General features: G+C 41.4%; 2 protein-coding genes and 2 non-coding genes across 11 annotated transcripts in view; 2 read left to right on the top strand and 2 right to left on the bottom strand.

The window, feature by feature from the left end:
• Positions 1 to 83: 83 nt before the first annotated feature.
• Positions 84 to 20,317, bottom strand: part of Nan (transient receptor potential cation channel subfamily V member nanchung) — a 35,162-nt gene continuing 14,928 nt past the window's right edge. For 2 of the 5 annotated variants that reach the window (XM_077420181.1, XM_077420180.1), the window contains exons 2-15: positions 8,266 to 8,444; positions 8,092 to 8,179; positions 7,753 to 7,929; positions 6,992 to 7,193; positions 6,473 to 6,626; positions 6,022 to 6,276; positions 5,840 to 5,922; positions 5,146 to 5,667; positions 3,628 to 3,793; positions 3,116 to 3,377; positions 1,778 to 1,959; positions 1,170 to 1,286; positions 446 to 571; positions 84 to 379 (exon numbers count right to left, since the gene is read on the bottom strand). In XM_077420181.1, the coding sequence (XP_077276307.1) occupies positions 257 to 379; positions 446 to 571; positions 1,170 to 1,286; positions 1,778 to 1,959; positions 3,116 to 3,377; positions 3,628 to 3,793; positions 5,146 to 5,667; positions 5,840 to 5,922; positions 6,022 to 6,276; positions 6,473 to 6,626; positions 6,992 to 7,193; positions 7,753 to 7,929; positions 8,092 to 8,179; positions 8,266 to 8,424 (2,616 nt within the window). In that variant the 5' untranslated portion in view covers positions 8,425 to 8,444 and the 3' untranslated portion in view covers positions 84 to 256. Of the gene's footprint in view, positions 380 to 445; positions 572 to 1,169; positions 1,287 to 1,777; positions 1,960 to 3,115; positions 3,378 to 3,627; positions 3,899 to 5,133; positions 5,668 to 5,839; positions 5,923 to 6,021; positions 6,277 to 6,472; positions 6,627 to 6,991; positions 7,194 to 7,752; positions 7,930 to 8,091; positions 8,180 to 8,265; positions 8,445 to 16,148; positions 16,482 to 18,543; positions 18,754 to 20,317 lie in introns of those variants that run through there. The other 3 variants (XM_077420177.1, XM_077420179.1, XM_077420182.1) reach the window with 3 other exon arrangements.
• Positions 10,898 to 16,124, top strand: LOC143904960 (uncharacterized). Of its 4 annotated transcripts, XM_077419985.1 has the most exons (5): positions 10,899 to 11,346; positions 12,869 to 13,323; positions 14,337 to 14,552; positions 14,937 to 14,969; positions 15,219 to 16,124. In XM_077419985.1, exons 2-5 carry the CDS (start codon positions 13,018 to 13,020, stop codon positions 15,480 to 15,482), a joined length of 819 nt encoding a protein of 272 aa, XP_077276111.1. In that variant the 5' UTR covers positions 10,899 to 11,346; positions 12,869 to 13,017; the 3' UTR covers positions 15,483 to 16,124. The 4 variants fall into 4 exon arrangements, 2 of the variants coding, with proteins under 2 accessions (XP_077276112.1, XP_077276111.1); XM_077419986.1 differs by lacking the exon at positions 14,937 to 14,969 and having other exon boundaries at positions 10,898 to 11,346; XR_013259082.1 differs by lacking the exons at positions 12,869 to 13,323; positions 14,337 to 14,552; positions 14,937 to 14,969; positions 15,219 to 16,124 and adding exons at positions 11,517 to 11,632; positions 11,708 to 12,635 and having other exon boundaries at positions 10,918 to 11,346.
• On the bottom strand, positions 18,329 to 18,402 carry Trnat-agu (transfer RNA threonine (anticodon AGU)). The gene has a single exon. It is a non-coding gene; the product is annotated as a tRNA-Thr (tRNA).
• Positions 20,161 to 20,232, top strand: Trnap-agg (transfer RNA proline (anticodon AGG)). Its single transcript has one exon. It is a non-coding gene; the product is annotated as a tRNA-Pro (tRNA).

Genomic DNA, 20,317 nt, shown 5'->3' with positions numbered 1-20,317 from the left:
ATGACAGTCTGACATGATTGGTTTGTTGTCATGGAAACTCCAACATCAGCTCGCGATTTATTGATTACATTACACTTGCTATCTACATCGCAATCATTTTATTTCGGACCCTTACAATTCGTCGTGCAAAATGTTTTTGAAACATAGCTATAAAAATTAAATAAATAAATTGATAATTCTCAAAAATAAAACGAACTACGTACAAAAGTAGTTTGAGATAAATAATTAAGATGCTCATTACTTCTTCTCACAATTCCTAACAACAATGGCTTCCCCGCAGAATCTTCTCCTTTGACATTCTGCTTTGCCTTTTCTTCAGCAATCTGTCGTGGGTTCTCTTCATCTCGAGTATCTCCTTCATCTCCTCCTTGTCCTCCTCCTAAAATCGATATTGTCGACCATGGAAGATCCGTTTGTTCCGGCCGCGAGTTCACCGTATACTCACAGTCTGGTGTAATCGAAGAACCAACGCCTTACGACCGTCGGACATGGGTTGAGAATAGTCCGTCAACTTTCTTAGCCTTTCAGCGGGACTCACGCCTCTCTCTACGACCAGAACTATGCGCGCCCACTAACATACACACGAAACAAAGTCTCAGCGTGCGTGCGGAGTTTAATTCCATTCAAATCGCGCGTGTACCATACCGATGGTCCACGTTGCTGCATTTATTATATATTAAAAACATTGCATTTATATTTAATAATATATATAGTATATTTTTTATAGTAGTTTCGAAATCACTGCGCCGCGCAATCATCACAGCGTGATAACTGCTCTATCATGTTAATTACGTAGCAATCAATGGATATTACACTGTTATATTCGTAGTGTCAAATTATACTCAATTTGAGTCATTCTTAACCATTCATTAGGTTCTGTTTCTACTCAATAATATATCGTTAATTTAACTAAACTAATGGGAGTTAAAATAGCACTATTTTGTGTTAAATTAAAAATGTCGACACACATGGTAATTCAAAATAACAAAATGCCATTTAGCATAACGTGTATTGCTTTAAATTTCATCTTTTAATATTTAACAGTGTATAAAATATTTTTGTAGTAATGTATCTGTTTATATTCAAAATATCAAACGACCTGAATGGAAAAAAGCCAGCGTGGGCCATCGGCGGTACACGCGGTGTGGACTATATGTTAATAAACGTACTTGCCGTTGCCATTCGTTCCTGGTTTCAGCGATCTTCTGGTAAGTGTTGCCCATCATAGCGATCAACATGTTTACGAGCAGAATCGCCACGATCGCCATGTACAGCACGAACAGTAGCTGCAATTAGTAGCGATTGCATCTTTTGCGTGGCGCGTATGCAAGTGAGTCGTATTCGTTACCCGAGAAATTTGTGTGAATTATATTTAATTGTCGTTGAAACGTGCCACGTGAACGTCAATTAACGTGAATGACAATCTCTATCCATGAATACCGAACGCATCTCTGCACTGTTAAATTTAAAATTTGTATAAGTGTCAAATTATATATTCAATCTAAATTATTTTAAACTTTAAATCATTCTTATGGGCCGTCACTGCTTCTACTCAATGTGCCATTAATTTAACTAAAATATAGTATTAATTTAACTAAACCAATAGAGTTAAAATAATACTCTTTTTGTGTTAAAATGATAAATTTTGACATATACATGGTAGTGAAAAATAAAAAAATGTTCATTAATTCAAGGTATTGGTTAAAATTTCATTCTTTAATATTTAACAGTGTACGCACTGTAGACGCGATCGCATTCAACGCAATTAGCGAAGTACCTTGGCTTCGAATTCGTGCTCGGTTCTCTCGAACGCGCCGAAGTAATCGCCGAAATTCGTCATGCTCATCAGGAACATCGCCATAACGCTCTCCATCGGCGACGGCATCGGATTCGAGATCGAGTCGTCGATACCCTCCGGAGTGTTTGGGTTGTCAAACGACAGGAATATGATGTAATACGCTGCAAAGAATACCGACATCTATTTTATAACGACGTTCGTTTGTTTACATCGCGCGCGACGTGCGCCTCTACACAGAAAAAAAAGAATATTCTTCATTTCAAAATATATCTTTAATTTTCGATATTTAGTTTCAACTTCATATAACTTGACGAAATAAAACTTTTCTGTATTAAAACCGATTCAGATATATTCCTAAATCTCAGAGCTTTAAAAAAAAAAAAAACAAGTTCAAAAATATTAATCTGAACCAGAGTTACAAGTCTATCAAAGTTATATGAGTCTTCCAGATCCATAGTGTGTTTCCAAGATGCTCTGGAAGCTGTGTGTGTTCTGGGGTTAATTTAAGTATATATAAGTTTTGATTTGACACTTCTTTTTTTCTGTGTATCCAAGTTACGCGAGAAGACGTCATCGTAGAAATATTTCGGACATGTCTACAGAGATCCCGACGAGGGGATCTCATCCCAATTGACCGATCGCTGCGGATGACATACTAGGTCGTATAAGATTTCGTATCGAGGAAGACCCAAGGGAGTATCGAGGAACTCGTATTCGCGAGCGAATAGACGGTCCATTCAAGCGGCGACGCCGCCGTTTGTGAAAAGCAAGAATACATTGGCACGTAGCGTTGCGGCTTGCACGCTGCTATATGGTTGCACAATGGCGCGTGTCGCACCGTTTAACGTATATCTCGAGACCTTCTCGGCGTAGCGCCTCCTTCCGCGGTCTCTTCCCCGCGCCTCGTTCCTTCGTACGATTGTCCTTCGGTCGGCCAGGCGAGATGTGTGTCAATGTCGCGTTGCAGTGTCCAGTAAAACCGTCGATTAGATCACACACGACGTTTACGCGCGCGCGTCCGATGCCGATGCCGTTATACCAGCGCGGCTAATTAACAATTGTTGGGAGTCAATAGAATAAGGCACCGGCCGATCGCCGCCGCGCGGCGTGTCACCGCGGCGGGAATTGATGATGTCTCTTATTCTTCGGCTTCGATTATCAATTGCGATAATCGGCAACGAGGTTTGTTTATTGTGTCCGCGGGACAAGCCTCATTCATAAGGATAAATGGAACAGCCGTCACGCGCAAATCGAAAGAAGAAGAATATGAGGATATCCTCTTTCTTCGTGTTCGAAACGCCCGCGCACACGCGTTACCTTGGGAGAATCCCATCACGAAGACGAGGTAGATGGAGACGAATCTGAGGAGGTCGCCCATGATCATCCTGTAAATCATCACGACGAACGGGCCGACCGTTTTGAAGCCCCGGCAGAAGAATAGAAAGTACGGTGCCGTCGTCAGCATCGCCACCACCGCCAGCATGTCTTCGACTTCGTCCGCGCAGGCAAATCGCAGAAACGGGAACAGCAGCAGGATGCAGCACGAGAACAAGAACATCACGCGCGACGGCGCCGTCATCTGAAAACCGCGCTCGCGGTTAACACAAGTGATAATTTCTGCGGTTTTCGTTATCGTAAATCGACTCATTAATATATACTCGGTTTATTATTCGCTACGGCAACCGTTATAATTTGTTTGAAAATTCAGAAATTGTTAATAAGGTAGACTTTACAATCACGAAGTTCTTATAATATTTAATTGTAATATAAATCGACTCGTTCAACACCAACTTTTGTATATTGAGTATCACGTTTTAATTGATTCTTACGAGATTTTCGATGAACATGTTAAGACCTAAAAATCTCGCCTCTCGCAACGCAGCCAAGATGTAGAGCATCGCTGAGATGTACATAAAAATTTCCCCAGTTAAACGAATCTTCGCACTCGTTTCTGTTAGCTGCATCAGCCTGCACTCCTCCGTGAGATCGTCCCACCTGTGTGTGTCAAATAAGTTTTTATTCCATGATACCGGAAATATTTCAGAAAAAAATAAGGTAAGAATTTTACGCCAAATACGAAAAAAATATTTAAAAGTGTATGTCATTAAATGAAAAATTAACTGCAAAATATATGTAAAATTGATCTAATTAATCAAGTATTACTGAAATAAACCTAAATCTAAAAAAAAATACTTTATATATATACCTCTATAAATTTTTTATTATATTTTATGCTAAAGCTGAATAAATTATATATATATATATATATATATATATATATATATATATATATATATAAAATTAATATTTTTTATTATTTCATTAGTAGCGTTTAAATCTTTTGCACATTACAAATGCAAATGTGTTATTTTAGTTGAAGCTTCTTACAAATTTCTTGCCGTTTTAAATCACGTCATTTAACATGTAAAAAAAAAACATGTAAAAAGAGCTCCAGTCAAATGTCATGACTGGACTCATTTTAGACGTTTATGCGTGCAAAAATAACACACTTGGATTTGCAGTGTGCGCTAATTCGCTCAGACGTATTAGTTAATTACTCAACTATTGCGAATTTTGCGAAACGGTACATGACTCTTCTTATCAGTTTGGTTGTGTCAATCACCTTGTTTGTCAGAAAAAGGAGGAGCTTTTTAATCATCATTGAAGAAATCACCGTTTTCTTATCAGTTTGGTTGTGTCAATCACCTTGTTTGTCAGAAGATAGAAAACAACTTTTTAATCATCATTTAATCACCTTTTTCCTTTTTCGAGAAATTTATCGAATTTCTCTTCTTTTTCAACGGCACTATAGCTCAAGATCAAGCCATGGCCTCCTGAAGTTCGGCCTGTATAAAATCCGAGGCCTCCCTTCCTCCTTTCCGCTTTCTTAGAGATACACTCTCGGCGGGTCGCCATTAACCCTTCCGAGAGGTGGCGATCAAATAAAAACCGACGATTTTCGGTCGGATTTGAACTCGGATCTTCAGCTCGTTAGACCAGCGTATATCTTTCCGCGCCATGATCGCCACCAATATATCGAGTTTACTAGATAACATTTCAGCTAAACTATAATTGCTGTTTATTGACGATCGTCGATGTTTGTTTTTCTTACGTTAGAAAGTAGAAGACCTTTAACTAACGTTTCATTTACCGTAAGGTAACAATCACGCATGCGTCTAAATGACATGATAATACGATTGAACGTGTTGAATGACGTAATTTTTAACACATGAAGAAACATGTGTAAAAAGATCTTCAGTCTAATGTGTCATTTTTAGACGTTTATACGTGTAAAGATAACACATTTGGATTTTGCAGTGTAATATTATATGTATTTTATAACATACCAATCTTCGTGATCAAATTTTGATAACGCGATGTCGTCGACGATCGTCTTGGCAGTCGAATTCGTATCGGCCGCGACGGTTTCGTTGTACGTATCCGTGAAATAGTCCGACGCATTTGGAAGACTGTCGGTATACCACAGCGTATGAATGGCGGCCTCGTCAGGAGGACTCAGAATGCCCTCGTTTTCGCTCAGCGTCAAGAGCAAAACGCTCTTCAGGGCCGACGTGAGGTTCGACGTTACTTGCAGCTGGATCTTCTCCAGCGATTCCCGCGTCATGTTCAAGGATGACTTGAGATTTGAGGTGAATGCCGCCGCGAAGCTATTTGTAACCAATTCCGATAGATCCGCGCTTTGGAGAGGCTTAAGAATCGTGGGCTCCGTCATGTTGGAGGAATTCGTCCTCGTCAACGTGTCGTTCGCGCTTTCGTCCGTTTCCATGGTCGACGGGCCAGGGCGAAGGGTGAAGCTGATCAGCGACAGGATGAAGTGGAAGCAGAAGAGGAAGAATTGACGGTAGAATCTGAAAATTAAAAAAGTCTCACTTATATATCTTTTCGAAGCGTATATAATCGCTTATAATTACTTTTTTATATTTAAATCCAGAAATTAGCTTTAACATATTTTTTTTATATAATAAAAAAGTGAAATATATATATAGATAAAAGATCATTTTCTCTTTTATGGATACGTACCGGGATTTGACGAAGGTGTTCCACTTGGCGTTTAGAAGATCGACTAGCACACCGTCCATTAACTCTAAATGTTCATCTTTGTCCTACAATCATCGTGAATCGTGCGCGTGATCATTTGGTGATCATTCTGCGTGCGCGACTCTGACGCGATAAAATATAATTAGCGGAATTTATTCACTTACGCCAAAGACAACCAGATTCAGGGCAGAATTGTTGTTGATTGTTCCCGTATTAATGTCGATCGTATCTATTTGCGACAGAGGGTAAGCCGCGCAAGTTATGCTACCGATTTGCCAGTATATCTCCCTTTCGATGTTCAAAATGTGAAAGAACATTTCGATTCTGGCCAACTTTGCTGATAGGGTCAACGGAGTCAGATGCTGGACGTTTCTTAGGTCGAGAGAAGCCCCTACCTCGTAGGCCATGTCGAACGTGGCCTGAGATTAAGTCGAAGATGAGAACTACATTCTCGAAATTATTTGTAGCATACTTTTGTTTATTTTTTTCAGTAAATAAGTAACCTATTTTATTGTTGTTATTTTTTTTAGATTGGTATTACGAAGTCAATTCTTAAGTCAATTATTGAAACAACATTTTCGGGAAATAAGTGCAAGCATCGAAAGTATAAAATACCAGTTTCTCGTATATCACGAGCATGTGCAGGACGGTGTTTCCATTCGTGTCCTGCTTATCAGGATCCGCGCCTCTGGCTAATATAAGCCTGTAACATTCTTCCTGACCGAGACACGCGGCGAAGCTCAACGGATACTCTCCCCAGTACACGTAGCTACGCGGATATGATAAAATAGATAATAGCTAAAATAGATCGTCTGATTTCTAAAATAGATCGATCTAATTTCACTAAATTAGACGTATATAAAACTACATTATGTTCTCGACACAATCGCGTTTGACAAGATTCATTAAAATCTCTGATGGACGAGCCTGTTTATGCGAGCCCCGCGGAATTTAACTCGACGTGACATTAGGTCTCGTTTACGCTCGAAACGAATGTCGTCCGAAGCTGACGGTTTAATTAATGTACAACAATGGAATCTTTTTCTGCCTCGTCTTTAAGCGAGGAGGCAGAATCTAATGCCGTTTAAGATATAAAATCTAATGTCGTTCCCGAAGATAATAAGTGCAGCGCACCCGCTGTAATTGGTCTCCGGAGTGACGCACACCCACTCGTGGTCCATACTGTCAAACCTCGACGCCTTCTGGTCTTCCGGACTCATGAAATTGCCGAAGCATCTCTCGTGGATGATGCTCGGGTCGTCCGCCCCACTGTCGAGAAGAAACTTGACCAGCGATGGATCCTCATTCACGATAGCGATGTGCAAAACGTTTTCTCCTAAATCCGAAGCAAATCGTTATAGAGCTGAAAGCATGCAGTAACTGCCGCCGCGGAGAGATGTAGATTTTCTCTCCTAGTAATAATAATAAATTTATTACAATGTATACAACATTAAAGCGAGCAAACACTAGATAAATACTAGATACAAGAGACAAAGTAATACACGCAAATGATGAGGCATTAACAATACTGCTGTTATAAAATCTACCAATAATAACAGTAACATTAAAGGAAAAGGAAACGTGTATAATAAATTCACAATATCAATATCATATTATTATATATACATGCGCACACATGCACATACATATACGTAACACGCGTATACACACAAACAGTGTACTTTGGAAATGCTAATTTTCCATTACGCAAACGATACGCTACGAATAGATAATTTAGCAGCGGGCTTATCGGAGGAATTTATCGGCAATGGATATTCCACGGACAATCTACGCGCTGCCTCGTGAACGAGATGCAATGATAGCTTTAAGCATTTAATCCATCTCAGAATCGATGATCGTCATTTCATAACGATCGCGGGAGAACTCAAACTTACCGTAATATTCGTCGCTCAGATAAATATCGTGTATAAGCCGCGGATAGAAACGCAACAGTCGTTTCGCCAAATCGGCGTGGATAGCGGTCGCATTTAACATGCATAAATGTAAAATAGTTTCGCCGACGGCACCTCTGTCGCTTAGATTCCAACACACGAATCTGTATCTGCTCTTATCTGCCAAGAATGTATTTTTTTTATCGGATAAATTATTATAACAGCGCGTAGGTCAGTATAGATCATAAACTTAAACGACCGCATATAGAAATATTTCTGCGTAACGCGACAATAATTTACATCGCGATGTAAATTGAAATTAATTTACGTATACGATATTACCTATCTTAGCTTCGTCAACTTCCTCGTCGCCCATATCCTTATCGATGTCGTAATCCGCTGGATTTTCCATAGCTTTCAAGGGTGCCAGCTGCGCAGCGCGAGAGAATAATTATTCAAAGCAATGGATATAATATAGAGCGATCGAGAGCGATGCCTGAGGCTGATGCGCGATACCATTTTGTGCCGCGGACGGTCTTTATTTCGTAGAAGGACCAATTTTTCCACGGGTATCCATTTGCCTTTTCCCTTGTTGTAAAGAAACGGCTCGACCTTCGTTCTCAACGCGTGATCCAGCTCCGCGTACTGCTTGGTCTGCGTGGCGCTTTTCATCATGTCCACCAACAATCCGCCGCCTGCAACGGTGTAAGTTAGCTAAATATTTAATTGCGCTGAACAATCGACGAGAAAAAGTCAAACGACGAAGGAGTAATAAGGTCACTTTTCGAAAAGTGAAACGAAAAAGAAAGAAATTCCAACTTGCACTGTTAAATTCGAAGTGTCAAATTATTATACTCAATTTGTGTCATTTTAACATTCCTATCATTAGATCGCCACTGTCCCTACTCAATATGTCGTTAATTTAACTAAACCAACGAAGTTAAAATAATACAGTTTTGTTAAAATAATATATATAATATTTCAACATACATGTGGCAGTTAATAATAAAACGTTATTTAATCTTTTGTAGTCACAATTCTCTGGAATCCCGCGGTAGTCACACTGGGTCGTATTGACTCGGTCGATATTTAATGGTTGCCATTTTAATGGTGCAATGTCGGTTCGATCGGGTTCAAATAATTCTGGAACATACCTTGAACATTCTAGAATATAAAACCACTGCGGTTTTGTGAGAAATCAAATGGCAACATGTTGAAAAAAAATCGTGAACGAGTACATGATTAACGGTCTCTACTTATAGATGATATTTCAAACTCTCGTAGATGGCGGACCAAGCTCCATTTTAAGCTAGGCATTTAGCTGATATTTAGATCCAAATGAAGGTGGATCAAATTGACCCATGTGTGACTACGAAGCTAAGGATTAACTTAAACTTATGGTATTGGTTGAAATTTCATCCTTTAATATTTAACAGGGCGATCTCGCGGCGTGATTCAGATATCGAGGGACGCCGCGAGAAGAATTGGCGAAAGTCGGCGCGAATTTCGGAAGCCGTGCCAGCAGCGAGGCGCTCAAGAAGGTCCGCGAGCGCGATTCGCGGACGACGCGCGAACGTCATCGTAAGATTAAATCGCGGGCGGCACGTGGACGCGCGCGTTGCGTCACGGCCGTCACGAGTGCAAGTATTTGGATCGAGTGCTCGAGAGCCCATTATATCGGGCATTAGCACTCCGGCCGTCACCGTCGAAATCGGTACGCTGACTCACGGACAGTAAATATTAAAGCCGAGGCGGAAGAGAGCGCGGAGAGCTTTCGCGGCTCGCGCGCCGGCCTTCGCGGTCATCTCGATTGGCGCGTCAATTCCGCGCGGCACACGTCGCGCGCCCCATATGACGGCATCCCTATTTTCACGATCGAAAAGCCCTCGGCGTTTTTTCTCCGCGTTGGCTAAAAACAACGTTAGCGCAATTACGCTACGCGCTACCGACAGATGCAACCTGTCGGCTCGTAGTGTCAGGACGTGAAAATGTTATACAAGGGGGACGCCCCGAAACCGTCATTCTTTTTTTTTTCTTCCCTCGGAGCACCTCGGAGCGTGCGTAACTGATTATCATCGCGCTAAATCGACCGTGCTGGATCCTTCATTGACGCAGATTTTTAATAAAGTTGTGTTCGACAAGCGGACGATGAGAAATCGCGGCTCGTTCGTTTCTAAATTTATCGCGTTGATCTAGCTGTTAGTCTGACACTTATTTCGCACCGCTCAGCTTTATATTACTCCGCAATTTGAAAACTCAGGATTTATGCGAATCAATGACCCGATGACGACCGCACATCGAGCTGATTCCAACAGAATTAAAATCGTACTTTGGACCATGCGTGAAATCACGATTTCCTTTTAAAACAGATCCGATGAAAGTACCTATCGTATAAGGAATGTTAAAAATGAGGATGTAATTTAGTCGTGCGATATGTGAGCCATACTTTAGAAAATAACAGTAAGATAAGGGTAAACTTGAAGAGTCGCGTTCGCGGCAATGGGAGCTATAATTGTAATCGTTTCTCGCACGAACGCCATTAGCGGGAGAGCCGCGGGGGAGAGGATATGCGTCCTTCTAATATATACAAATATATAATAATGTGTACATGTGCAACCGGAAAACTCCAACAAATTAAACTTTATAAGCTATATTTCTTTTTATTTTTCATTTATGTATTTATTTATGTATCTATTTATTTGTGTTATTTTTCTAGTTTCCAAAGTTTTCTCTCCAAAATTTATAGCTAACAACGGCGCCCGCGCGCGACAGTGTCAGGTGCTTCGGTTGAACATAATAGCGCGAGATGTAAGAGAAAATCGAGACACTAATAAAATATAATTATGGGTATTTCAGCAACAAGTTAGTTATATCATAATTAGTTGATTATAATTATTGTATTGCACTTAATCTGGAAGTCTTAACGAGGATCTTACACGTGAAGCCGTTTCGGAAGTGATGAGTGGAAGAGCACTTCGAGGACGTTCGGCACCACGTGACTGATAAGCGCTATCAAACGCGAAAAAACCGAAATAGGAAAAATTAACATATATGTATTTATTTTAATTATACCTTTCAACATCTCTCTTATACATTAAGCGATATGAGGCACGCGATATCGTCACACAGTCGTTATATTTTTTATCAAAAGGACACGGTAGTGTCTCGCGCTAATATATAAGTGTACGCGCAAGGCAGACCGTGTATCTATACGCGAGTCGACTAGTTGAGAGATCCTTAGATCCTTATTGGGTCTCAATAACGGCTGAATCGGTCAAGTTCTGAGTAGACTCAATCGATAGCTTGGGTTTGAGTTATACGAATAAGAAGTGTTTTTATTTTTCGTCTACGTATCCTACGAGCGCGGAGCGGAGATATATACTGCAAAGTCCGAATTGGCGAATTCACGTTTAAGAAACATCATTGTCCTCGTCGCTTGTACTGTTGGTTTTTGTCATTGGATATATGGCGTAATTTCTCGCAAGCACGTTGCATTTAAGAAAATTATTAGGAATATCTGCATTTCTGTGACAACGTCTCTACCATATCTATGTGCGCGAGGCAGTAATATAGTCCAATATACAAAAGAGAAAGCAGGTATGTGTATATGTACGCTAAGAGCTTCGTCTAGCTTCAAGCAATAAAAGGAGACAGCCATATGATGTCTCCTTTTCTTCCTCGCTAAATATAATTCTCAGTTTAAACAAAGAGATATTATTATGTATGTATAACTAAAAATAATGAAAAGTCCAACTGCCACCTTCAAGAAAAGAATGTAAAAATTACATGGAGTAAACATTCGTCGAGCAATATTCTCTCGAAAAGCGAAATATCTTTCGGTGAAGGAGAAAGAATGAATTAAGCAATACTAGCTCATAAAAAAGTTTGTATTACTGAGTTTTCTATTTATTTAATACACTATATACTTTGACAATTTAATTGTCTCTCTTATTCCTAGATTTCGCTTTGCGCGGTTGTGGAGACCCTGCTAAACAAAGGCACTGACATGAGTCACTCGAAATTTAAACGACGTGCTGCGAACTTGGCACGCACAATAAAAAAGTTTATGCCTGATCTTAAAAATCTTAGAAAAATTCTGCGGAAATCTGGAAGTACAAGCGATCGCATGTTGAAACTAGCCGAGCATCACGTACTGTTTCTTATCGATACTAGGTCAATATATTATAGATTGCTCATTAGGCGTCATTAATGCCTTCCTAGCTGTGTTCTTGGGATTTCTATAGTGCACGTTACATGTACTATGCTTCAGGTGGAAGGCATTAATGACGCCTACTATACATTAGTAAAATTCAACAAGTTGCGCGAAAGATTTGCTTTTCGGTAAATAGGGCATTCCGCATTATTATTAAAATGAACCAAATATTTTGAGGAGACGTATGTTTACACTATGAATATAAATTAACTTAATGATATAAGGTAAAATATGTTACATTGTAATAAAGTAAGATTTAAAAATTGATGTTGTTACACTCACATGCAGGACATTAAACATTTTCTATATAAATAAAAATGTATTTTTAATAAGCATGATTTTATTAGCTTTAAAAAATGTTATATTTTACAACTTATAAATAAATTAATAAAAGGCGTCAAAGTAAAATGCAACTTGTAATAACTTTACGAGTTAATGCGCACGTATTACATACATCACGCACAATCGTATATATCTAACATACTTAATAAAGATATGATATCTAAAAATTTATCTTTTAAAAAATGATACAAAAAGGCGCCAAGTACACGCACCTTTCTGTCTACAAAAAAATATGATATCAGAAAATGGTCCAAGTAAAAAATAAATCTTTCAAAAAAACTGTTGTATATTTAAAAAAAAATTTTTCAAAATAAAAATATTCTATGCCTTTCTTCAAAAGATTTATAATTTACAATTTATAAATAATAAATTAGAGGGATGCCATTTAAGGTCCGAGCTGGATCTTGGTAATCTAATAATATTATATCACGTCGTATCCTGTTTCACTTATTATTATTTACAATTTATAGTTTATAATTTTGTTTCAAACAAAATAATCCTTTTCCCTCGAAAAAAGATTTTCTATCCTGAAAGGTGTCTTCTGGCGCGATGGCGAAATTACAGGCGAGGAAATATGGAGAGCACGGAGAATTTCTCCCGTCTCCCCACTTTCCCGAAGACTCTCGCCGACTCCATGATTTTACGGGCGAAATTCAAGGCGGGGGGCAACGGGCGGAAGAGGGGGCGAACGGGTCGTCGGCACGTCGGAGCACATGCAACGCCATCTTGTACGGTCTGGGGCAAGTGTTGCATACACCGTCACGGCAATTGCTGGCGCAAGTCTTCCGTGGGAAGAGCGAGCGGCCGGGATTGCCCGTCGCCGCCGCGGCATACTGTCGGTGATTAGACGTGGCACGGTGCGGTGCCAATACGGCGGTAACATGGCGCAGTGGAGGCAGGAGACGATATTGAAGTTGATCAGTGCGTATCGCGCGAGGCGGCTCCTCTGGGACCACAACGCGCCGGACTACACCGATCGGAGCAAGAGGATTTACGCGTGGAAGGAGATCGCCGACGAGGTGCGACGAAGTCATACGCGCGGCGCAGACCGAGATCATAATAAGTAAACACCGCGCTCGCAAAAAAAAATTGCGCTACCTATGTATACGCGTTCAGATTTTTTTTTTAGTCATCACCGATATTCGTTCAACTTTCGGCGTTGCAAAAATCGATCTGGATGTCGTGGAAATTTAGAAACCTTTATTTTGTTCGCGCAGAAAGTTATATTTGATTAAAAAAAAAAAATATATATATATATATATATGTTTGATTAAAAAAATTTATATATCTGGCTGTATTATAGATTAACGAAAAAAAAGAAGGAAAGGGACACGAACAGCGTTTCGTGGAGTCGCGTTTATGACTAATATATAGCGGATCGATAATTTTTTAATTAACGAAAAGAGCGTTTCTTCCTGGCCTCTCTCTACGTTTACGTGTCACGTAATTCGCGAATGCACGCGTACGCCAGAAGCACCGCTGGCCACCGAGTGAAAAAATATCTTGAGAGTGTATTCTAGACGCGCGCGTCCAACACTTGCGCAAGCCGTTGCGCAATGCTGGCGCATTGCGAGCGCACGGTAGTCTTTATCGCCGCCGCCGCCGCCGCCGCCGCCGCCGTTATAATGGAAAGCGCGAAGTCTCGCTTTCGTAACGGTTCGCGCAAGAAGAATCCGCGCTTCACTTATTTATTATACCGGAACCGGATTATGTAACGCAGGTCTGGTCAACGCTGCGAAGCCACGACGCTTCCCGCTTTCCATCCCCGGAGAGTGGGGGGAAAGGGGTTCCTCCGACGAAGTTTAGCGGGCATGATCAACTTCATCCAGGTCCCCCACTCTCCGTGGATGGAAAGGGAGAAGAGTCGTGGCTGCGAAGCTCGAAGTTGACGCAGGCCTGATCCTGATGCAACGCGTCTTCGAATCACCATCGTCAGCGCGTTCTCGCGACGCGATGCGAGCGCAAAAGAATAATAAAAATAGAAGAAGAAATGCACGCGACGCGTTCTTATCTCATTGGAACTTGCACTCAGCTCGGATGCGACGTGATGACGGTGGAGAGGAAGCTGAAGAGCCTGAAGACTCACTTCATGTCGGTCCACAAAGCGTACGCGAAACGCAGGGTGAAGGCCGATCTGAATCCTGGCAGCGTCGTCACGCCCAAGTGGTTCGCTTACGAGGCCTTGACTTTCCTGAATAAAGGACGCTTGACGCGAATCAATCGCGAGACGCCGAACGTGGAGAAGCAGGTGCGCCAATGCGAGCTCTCGCGATTATCGCCCGCGACCCGCTTGCGTACAGAGTTAGCGTGGTTTATAGTATAATTACAATGATATAATTATGAATAAACACAATGTCTAATGTCTTAAAGACGTTTTATGTCCCGACTTTGGACATTGTCACTTGTCACATTGCGTTGTTTGGCAAGCTAGTACATAATATATAGGCTTATATATTATATCGAGAAAGAAAAATTATAATTAAATTATGATCATTGCAATTCTATTTCCAATTCATGTATCTTCTTATTCATTGATTGTCAGTTAATCTTTTAAAGTAATATTAATACTACGCGTCGCGAAATAGAATCACATATGCGTTTTCATTAATTCGATGATGTCTTTTTTTTTTAGAATCCCACACCGGCCCCTAATTGGCAGCCGCAGGTACATTTCAATCTTTCTTATTGCATTACAACTTGAATTAATATATCACATTGTAAAAATGTGCGATGCAGCGTTAGCGCATTATTACGTAATGCGACATGGGGAGCTCTCGTTCCCCCTTCCCCCGCCCGATATGACATATATTATACCCGCGTCATGTTGAAAACTTTCGATCTGCACGACCTGCACGCTTATAAAACCCTCGGTCGGTCGACGTGTCACACGACTTTTTCTCTCGCACGATTTCAGGAGATTTCGTCAGGCCGTGACGAATTCACGGTTTTTGCCGAGCACATCGCCATTCGGCTGAAGAACATAACGGACGTGCGTGCGAGGCTCGTCGCGCAGCATCAGATAAACAACATCCTGTTCGAGGCCGAGATGGGAAAGTATAACGTGCAGCAGCCCTCCTTCATCGTCCCGAACAATCAGGAGATTATGGAGAACCTGGACGAGCCCTCGACGTCGCACGAGGAGAAAGTGATAATAAATAATATTCCTCAAGCGATCTAATCGCTGATCTTTCCTCCGCAAACGCGCGATCGTTGTGTCCCCGAAATTTTCAGCGAGTCGTCCGTCTCGCGTCCCTCATTATTTACATACCACCCGATTTTTTCGGCGCGGTTGTTGACAACGACACGGTGATCTCTCTCCTCGTTATTTTTGTGGTATAACTTAAATACTAGCGTACGAGAAAAGCCATCTGCTTTAACGGCGAGTTTTTCCGCGGGACACGGCGAGAACCGCGTTTGGCAGGTTTGCTGAATTTGCTCCGCCAGACGCGACTCTATTTATGTGCCTTCGTTTTGCCCGGCATATGTCATATCTTTCGTCGTTATTACAAACCTCGAAAGCCGCGTCAAAAGCCAGCTTTCGTTTAGCGCGGCCAATACGTACATTACACACGCTGGACGTTGCTGACAACGCGCGATAGAACTCGACGACGTTGGCGCTTTCATTTTTTTTTTTTTTTCATTCTCGTATATTCCGAGTATATAAAACGAAGTACATATGCATATATGTGACACAAACATCGACTCACATATGTCGGCGAAGCGAATCGATTTCCGTCAATTGTATCTAATTGTTTTACGATAATCGATCCCGCCTTCGTTAATTGTGAGAATTGAATAAATTGTTGTCTGTAAAATTGTATATACGCTCGATTATTTCGCTCACCCTTCAAGTCGACTAATTTATAGAGCAGGATGGACGACGTGTCCGTTTGTTTCTTCACGCCGCTCGTAACATTGCTCTCGGTATTACCCATCGTTTACAAAACACTTCACTTCCGACGTTTAAGTATCTGTGGAGGAGATGGGTTCTCGCATGTCGAACGTGCAAGCACGGTGTCAACGGTGTGTGCGATAGCCGCCGAAATTGATAAACGCGTCTGTTTCGTTGCCAGGATACCGCACTCGATTATCGATTAAACGATAACGGACCTTTAAACAGCTCTTGCTTGCGGACTTACAGTGAAATTCGATCAATTTACGCAATTTGCCGCGTCTTCTATTGTTTCCTTTCTGAATCATATTATTACATAATACATATATACCTTCTCCTCGTTTATCGTGAATCGAGGAATAACCGACCCGGAACTTTTGCGAAACGGAAAACCGCAAAGCGATCCGCCAAATTAGAACGGCGGAAAGACATAACCGGCCCCGGGGCGCCAAAGAGGATAATTCGGTAGGAAATCCTGTTCTTGCGGTTCAACAGAATCCCGTGCCGAAATCCGCGAGGCGGAAGAATTGCGACTCTAATTACGTTGATAGAGCACGCGTTGAGATGACCGCATAAATAGCGAAGAAATAACGAAATGTATATAAATGCGCACTGGAATGCGTAACGAATTAAATACTAAATAGCTACGTGTCGAATTAAAATAGCAACGATAAAAATTAATTAACAGCGACGCTTACCGCATCGAAATACAATGAATTAATCGCGCGCCGCGCTTTGATAAAATCAGCATTATCATTTAAACGCGGCTCGCGCTCTAATTTATGCGAGTGTTACGCGGCGCACGCTTTATTTTCCAACGGGGTGTGAATTAAGGTTGACAGATTTATAAGTCACGGTGAAGATCAGCTATCTCGTGTCACTCGCGGGTCATCTCGCTTAAAGGCCGTTCATATACAATCGCTTAAAGAATGCAAGGTTTGCGAGGGGCACTGCCGTCACTGCCGACAGTGTAACAGAAACTTTAACATCGTTTAGGCGTGTCTCGTCCCTCGCACGCGTATCGTATAACAGCGAGATCTTTCAATAACTTCGCGTTAGAACGTAGATATCGATAAACGGCGGATTGCAAAATATCGTTTCGCCGTTACGGCGAGATGCAAATTTTCTCGAGCGACCGGCGGCGCGCCTGATCGCCGCCCGCACGCCACGCGAGCCTCTCTTTCGCTCTCGACTATGGAAAGCCGCGAGCGAATTTTCGCACATACCTAAGCGATGACCGCGCTTTAATTTAGACGGCCGAATGCCTTTAGACGCCGCAATGCCGCAATTGATCTTATAAATAACGGTTTATGAGCCGGTAGGCTTACCGCGAACGCGGGCGTATACGCGTGTACGAAACAATACCTTGAGCAGGAAATTAGATTCTATTATTGCCCGCGCGACGGTCTAGGACAGGAACGAGTTCCACTCGAATTCGAATGCCGAGTCCGATTTACAATCTCGGTGAAGTTTTATGAATCCTATGATGCACGATACTTCAAATACTTACACTATATAATAATTCGTGAAATGACAGACTCATAGAAATGTGTTTAATAAAAAATCCACTGGGTCATCACGTCGCGTCGACATCAAGGAATCGTTGTTTCTCGCGCGATTATTATGCAAACATCTCTTCCGTTATGACGATCCTCGTGGGAGAGAAAGAAAGAGCGAATAATGCTGGCGAAAATTAGAATCTCTGTCTTTATCCAATATTGATATTATTATGATGTCCAATACATTTAATTTAGGATAGCTAATTTATAGCCTGACTTTGTATTGCGCGGATATAGACCCACTATATCTCCAATACACGTCAATATCCAATATCCAATATCTAACTTTAACTAATATGTATTATCAACATTGTGTTGCTACTAGGAAGGAGGGGAAGGGAAGAAGAGAGAGAGAGAGAGAGAGAGAGAGAGAGCCTGATACAAGACGTGTTCTCTGTATGCCTTTTCTCTTTCTCTCTCTCTCTCTCTCCGTCTGCTTATTTAAAATGCAAAAAGTATAAAGTAGTGCAACTACGAAAAACAAATCTACAATCACGCATATTTCGAGAACGGTGAAATCAGATGGAAAAAAGTATTAAAAAAAAAAAAAAAATTCACGCACGATCCTCGTGAAGGCCCCGGAGGGATTCGAACCCTCGATCTCCTGTTTACTAGACAGGCGCTTTAACCAACTAAGCCACGGCGCCCGAATGATTTCGTTCTTCTAATAAGAAGATATATATGGAACTCAATATCAAATAACATTTTTTAGTAAGCACAATTCCGAGAGCAATTCTTTATTTATATAGAAATAATTCACGTTTGCGTAAAAATATTCCACGATTTACCGGCAGCCGAAATCATCGTCCCATTTGTCACGTTGCACAAGATATGCACGCGCGTTTTGGAAGCTGCGGGAGTCATAATTCTCTCCGCGAGAACGGTCCGTCGCACGACCCGCGAGCCACCTATATATGCTACATCGGCAAAAATTTATGGATACTTAAAAACGATCCTCCTTCCGTATACGCGCGACCCACATTTTCAGGGGCGTTACATTAACTTGCAACACGGCGCGGCGCGGCGGCGAAAAGAAGACGAAGCGCGGTCGATCTATTTGTGTGATTGAAATATATGAACGTGCGCGCGAACGTTGCAGCAAGCTGTTGCTTGTCGTTCCGAAACGAGGTGTAACATAATCAAAGTGAAATATGGATACAAGCGTTAAACAAACGACTGACTGAAGGGAAATGAGGATTTGAAGTCGCGTTGAAACTCGGCCGAGAGAAATATATATATACGTAACGCACACTGACGTAGACAGAAAAAAAAGAAAAGAAAAAGAAAACGCTTCCGCACACACACACACGGGTCGAAATCGAGTTTCGTTTTTGTTTGTGTTTCAAATAATTTAAATTTCAGCGCTCTAAAATGCAGGAAAATAATGCTCCATATCTGAAATCTTTCAAAAAAACTGGTCAACTCTATTTTTTATAAATTTCTCGATTTCAGTGTCAATTTGTAATTTTGTTTTCTTCACTTTTTTATTCTCGACTATGCTGTCAACCGAAGATTGGCAAAAAGACGGAGGGAGTATACGTGTTCCATCGAAATCGAATCGGTTATTATATACCTTATTCCTTCGGTGACTACATTTGATGATAAGTTTCTTATCAAACTTGTTACTTTACGGAGTTGATCAATTTGTCTTCCGAGAGAAGCCGAGTTCGCTTTTTTAGTCGACATGGAACATTTAAACTTGTTGTTGGAGTCACATCGGTTTCGACTCCCCGCACATGACGCTGCGTTGCGCAACTTTTGACGAATAAGTAAGTTTGGTTTTATTAACGACGGAAACGAAATTACGTTGCAAACCTTGTAGCTGGCGCACCGTACTATTATGAGCGAATTGAACGGGCGTTTTTCAGGACGAGTTTCCGAATTAGGATGACAGAAAAGCGAAAAAAAAGCTCTGCCAATGCGCAATAAACATTAGCACAATTAGAACCGCGTAATGAGACTCGTCGTCGGCATTTCTCGACGATCTCATCGATTAATAAAGAGTGTCACATCGGCGCGATGTTATCTGCCGATTTTATCTTGTTACTTAGTTACATAATTAGCGGAGGACAGGAGGTCGATGTGCATTTTACACGCCAATTGAAGCGGAAGATAATCGCTAATTATGCCAAGACTGATAAGCCAGGTGTAATAAGATGATTAGCGTGATGGGCTGCGGTCCACTTGACGCTATACAAATGCTTCGAAGCATTCCTCTTCTCATTTCTTTCAATGAAGAAAGAAAGAGAAGAAGGACGCTCCAAAGAATTTGTAGCGTCAAGTGGACCGCAGCCGTGTTCTAACGAATGACGCGCTGAAGATCACGTATTTCTAAATAACAGAATTCAAATGGAGCACAAGGTGTCTCGTGATATACAGCCTGGAAGCATGACCTCGTATGAAGTGGCTCGTTGGTCTAGGGGTATGATTCTCGCTTAGGGTGCGAGAGGTCCCGGGTTCAAATCCCGGACGAGCCCGGTTCTTTTTGTCTTTTTTTTTCCTTTTGCCTGTACATGGATTACCGTTAGAAATTCCGCGGAAATTATTTTTTATTTTTTCCCC

This window comes from Temnothorax americanus, unplaced genomic scaffold (assembly GCF_048541705.1).
Source record: "Temnothorax americanus isolate GAGA-0224 unplaced genomic scaffold, ASM4854170v1 Scaffold6, whole genome shotgun sequence".
In the NCBI taxonomy this organism is placed as follows: domain Eukaryota; kingdom Metazoa; phylum Arthropoda; class Insecta; order Hymenoptera; family Formicidae; genus Temnothorax; species Temnothorax americanus.
The sequence above is the reverse complement of the archived record's forward strand: the minus strand, read 5'-3'. Positions and strand labels throughout refer to the sequence as shown.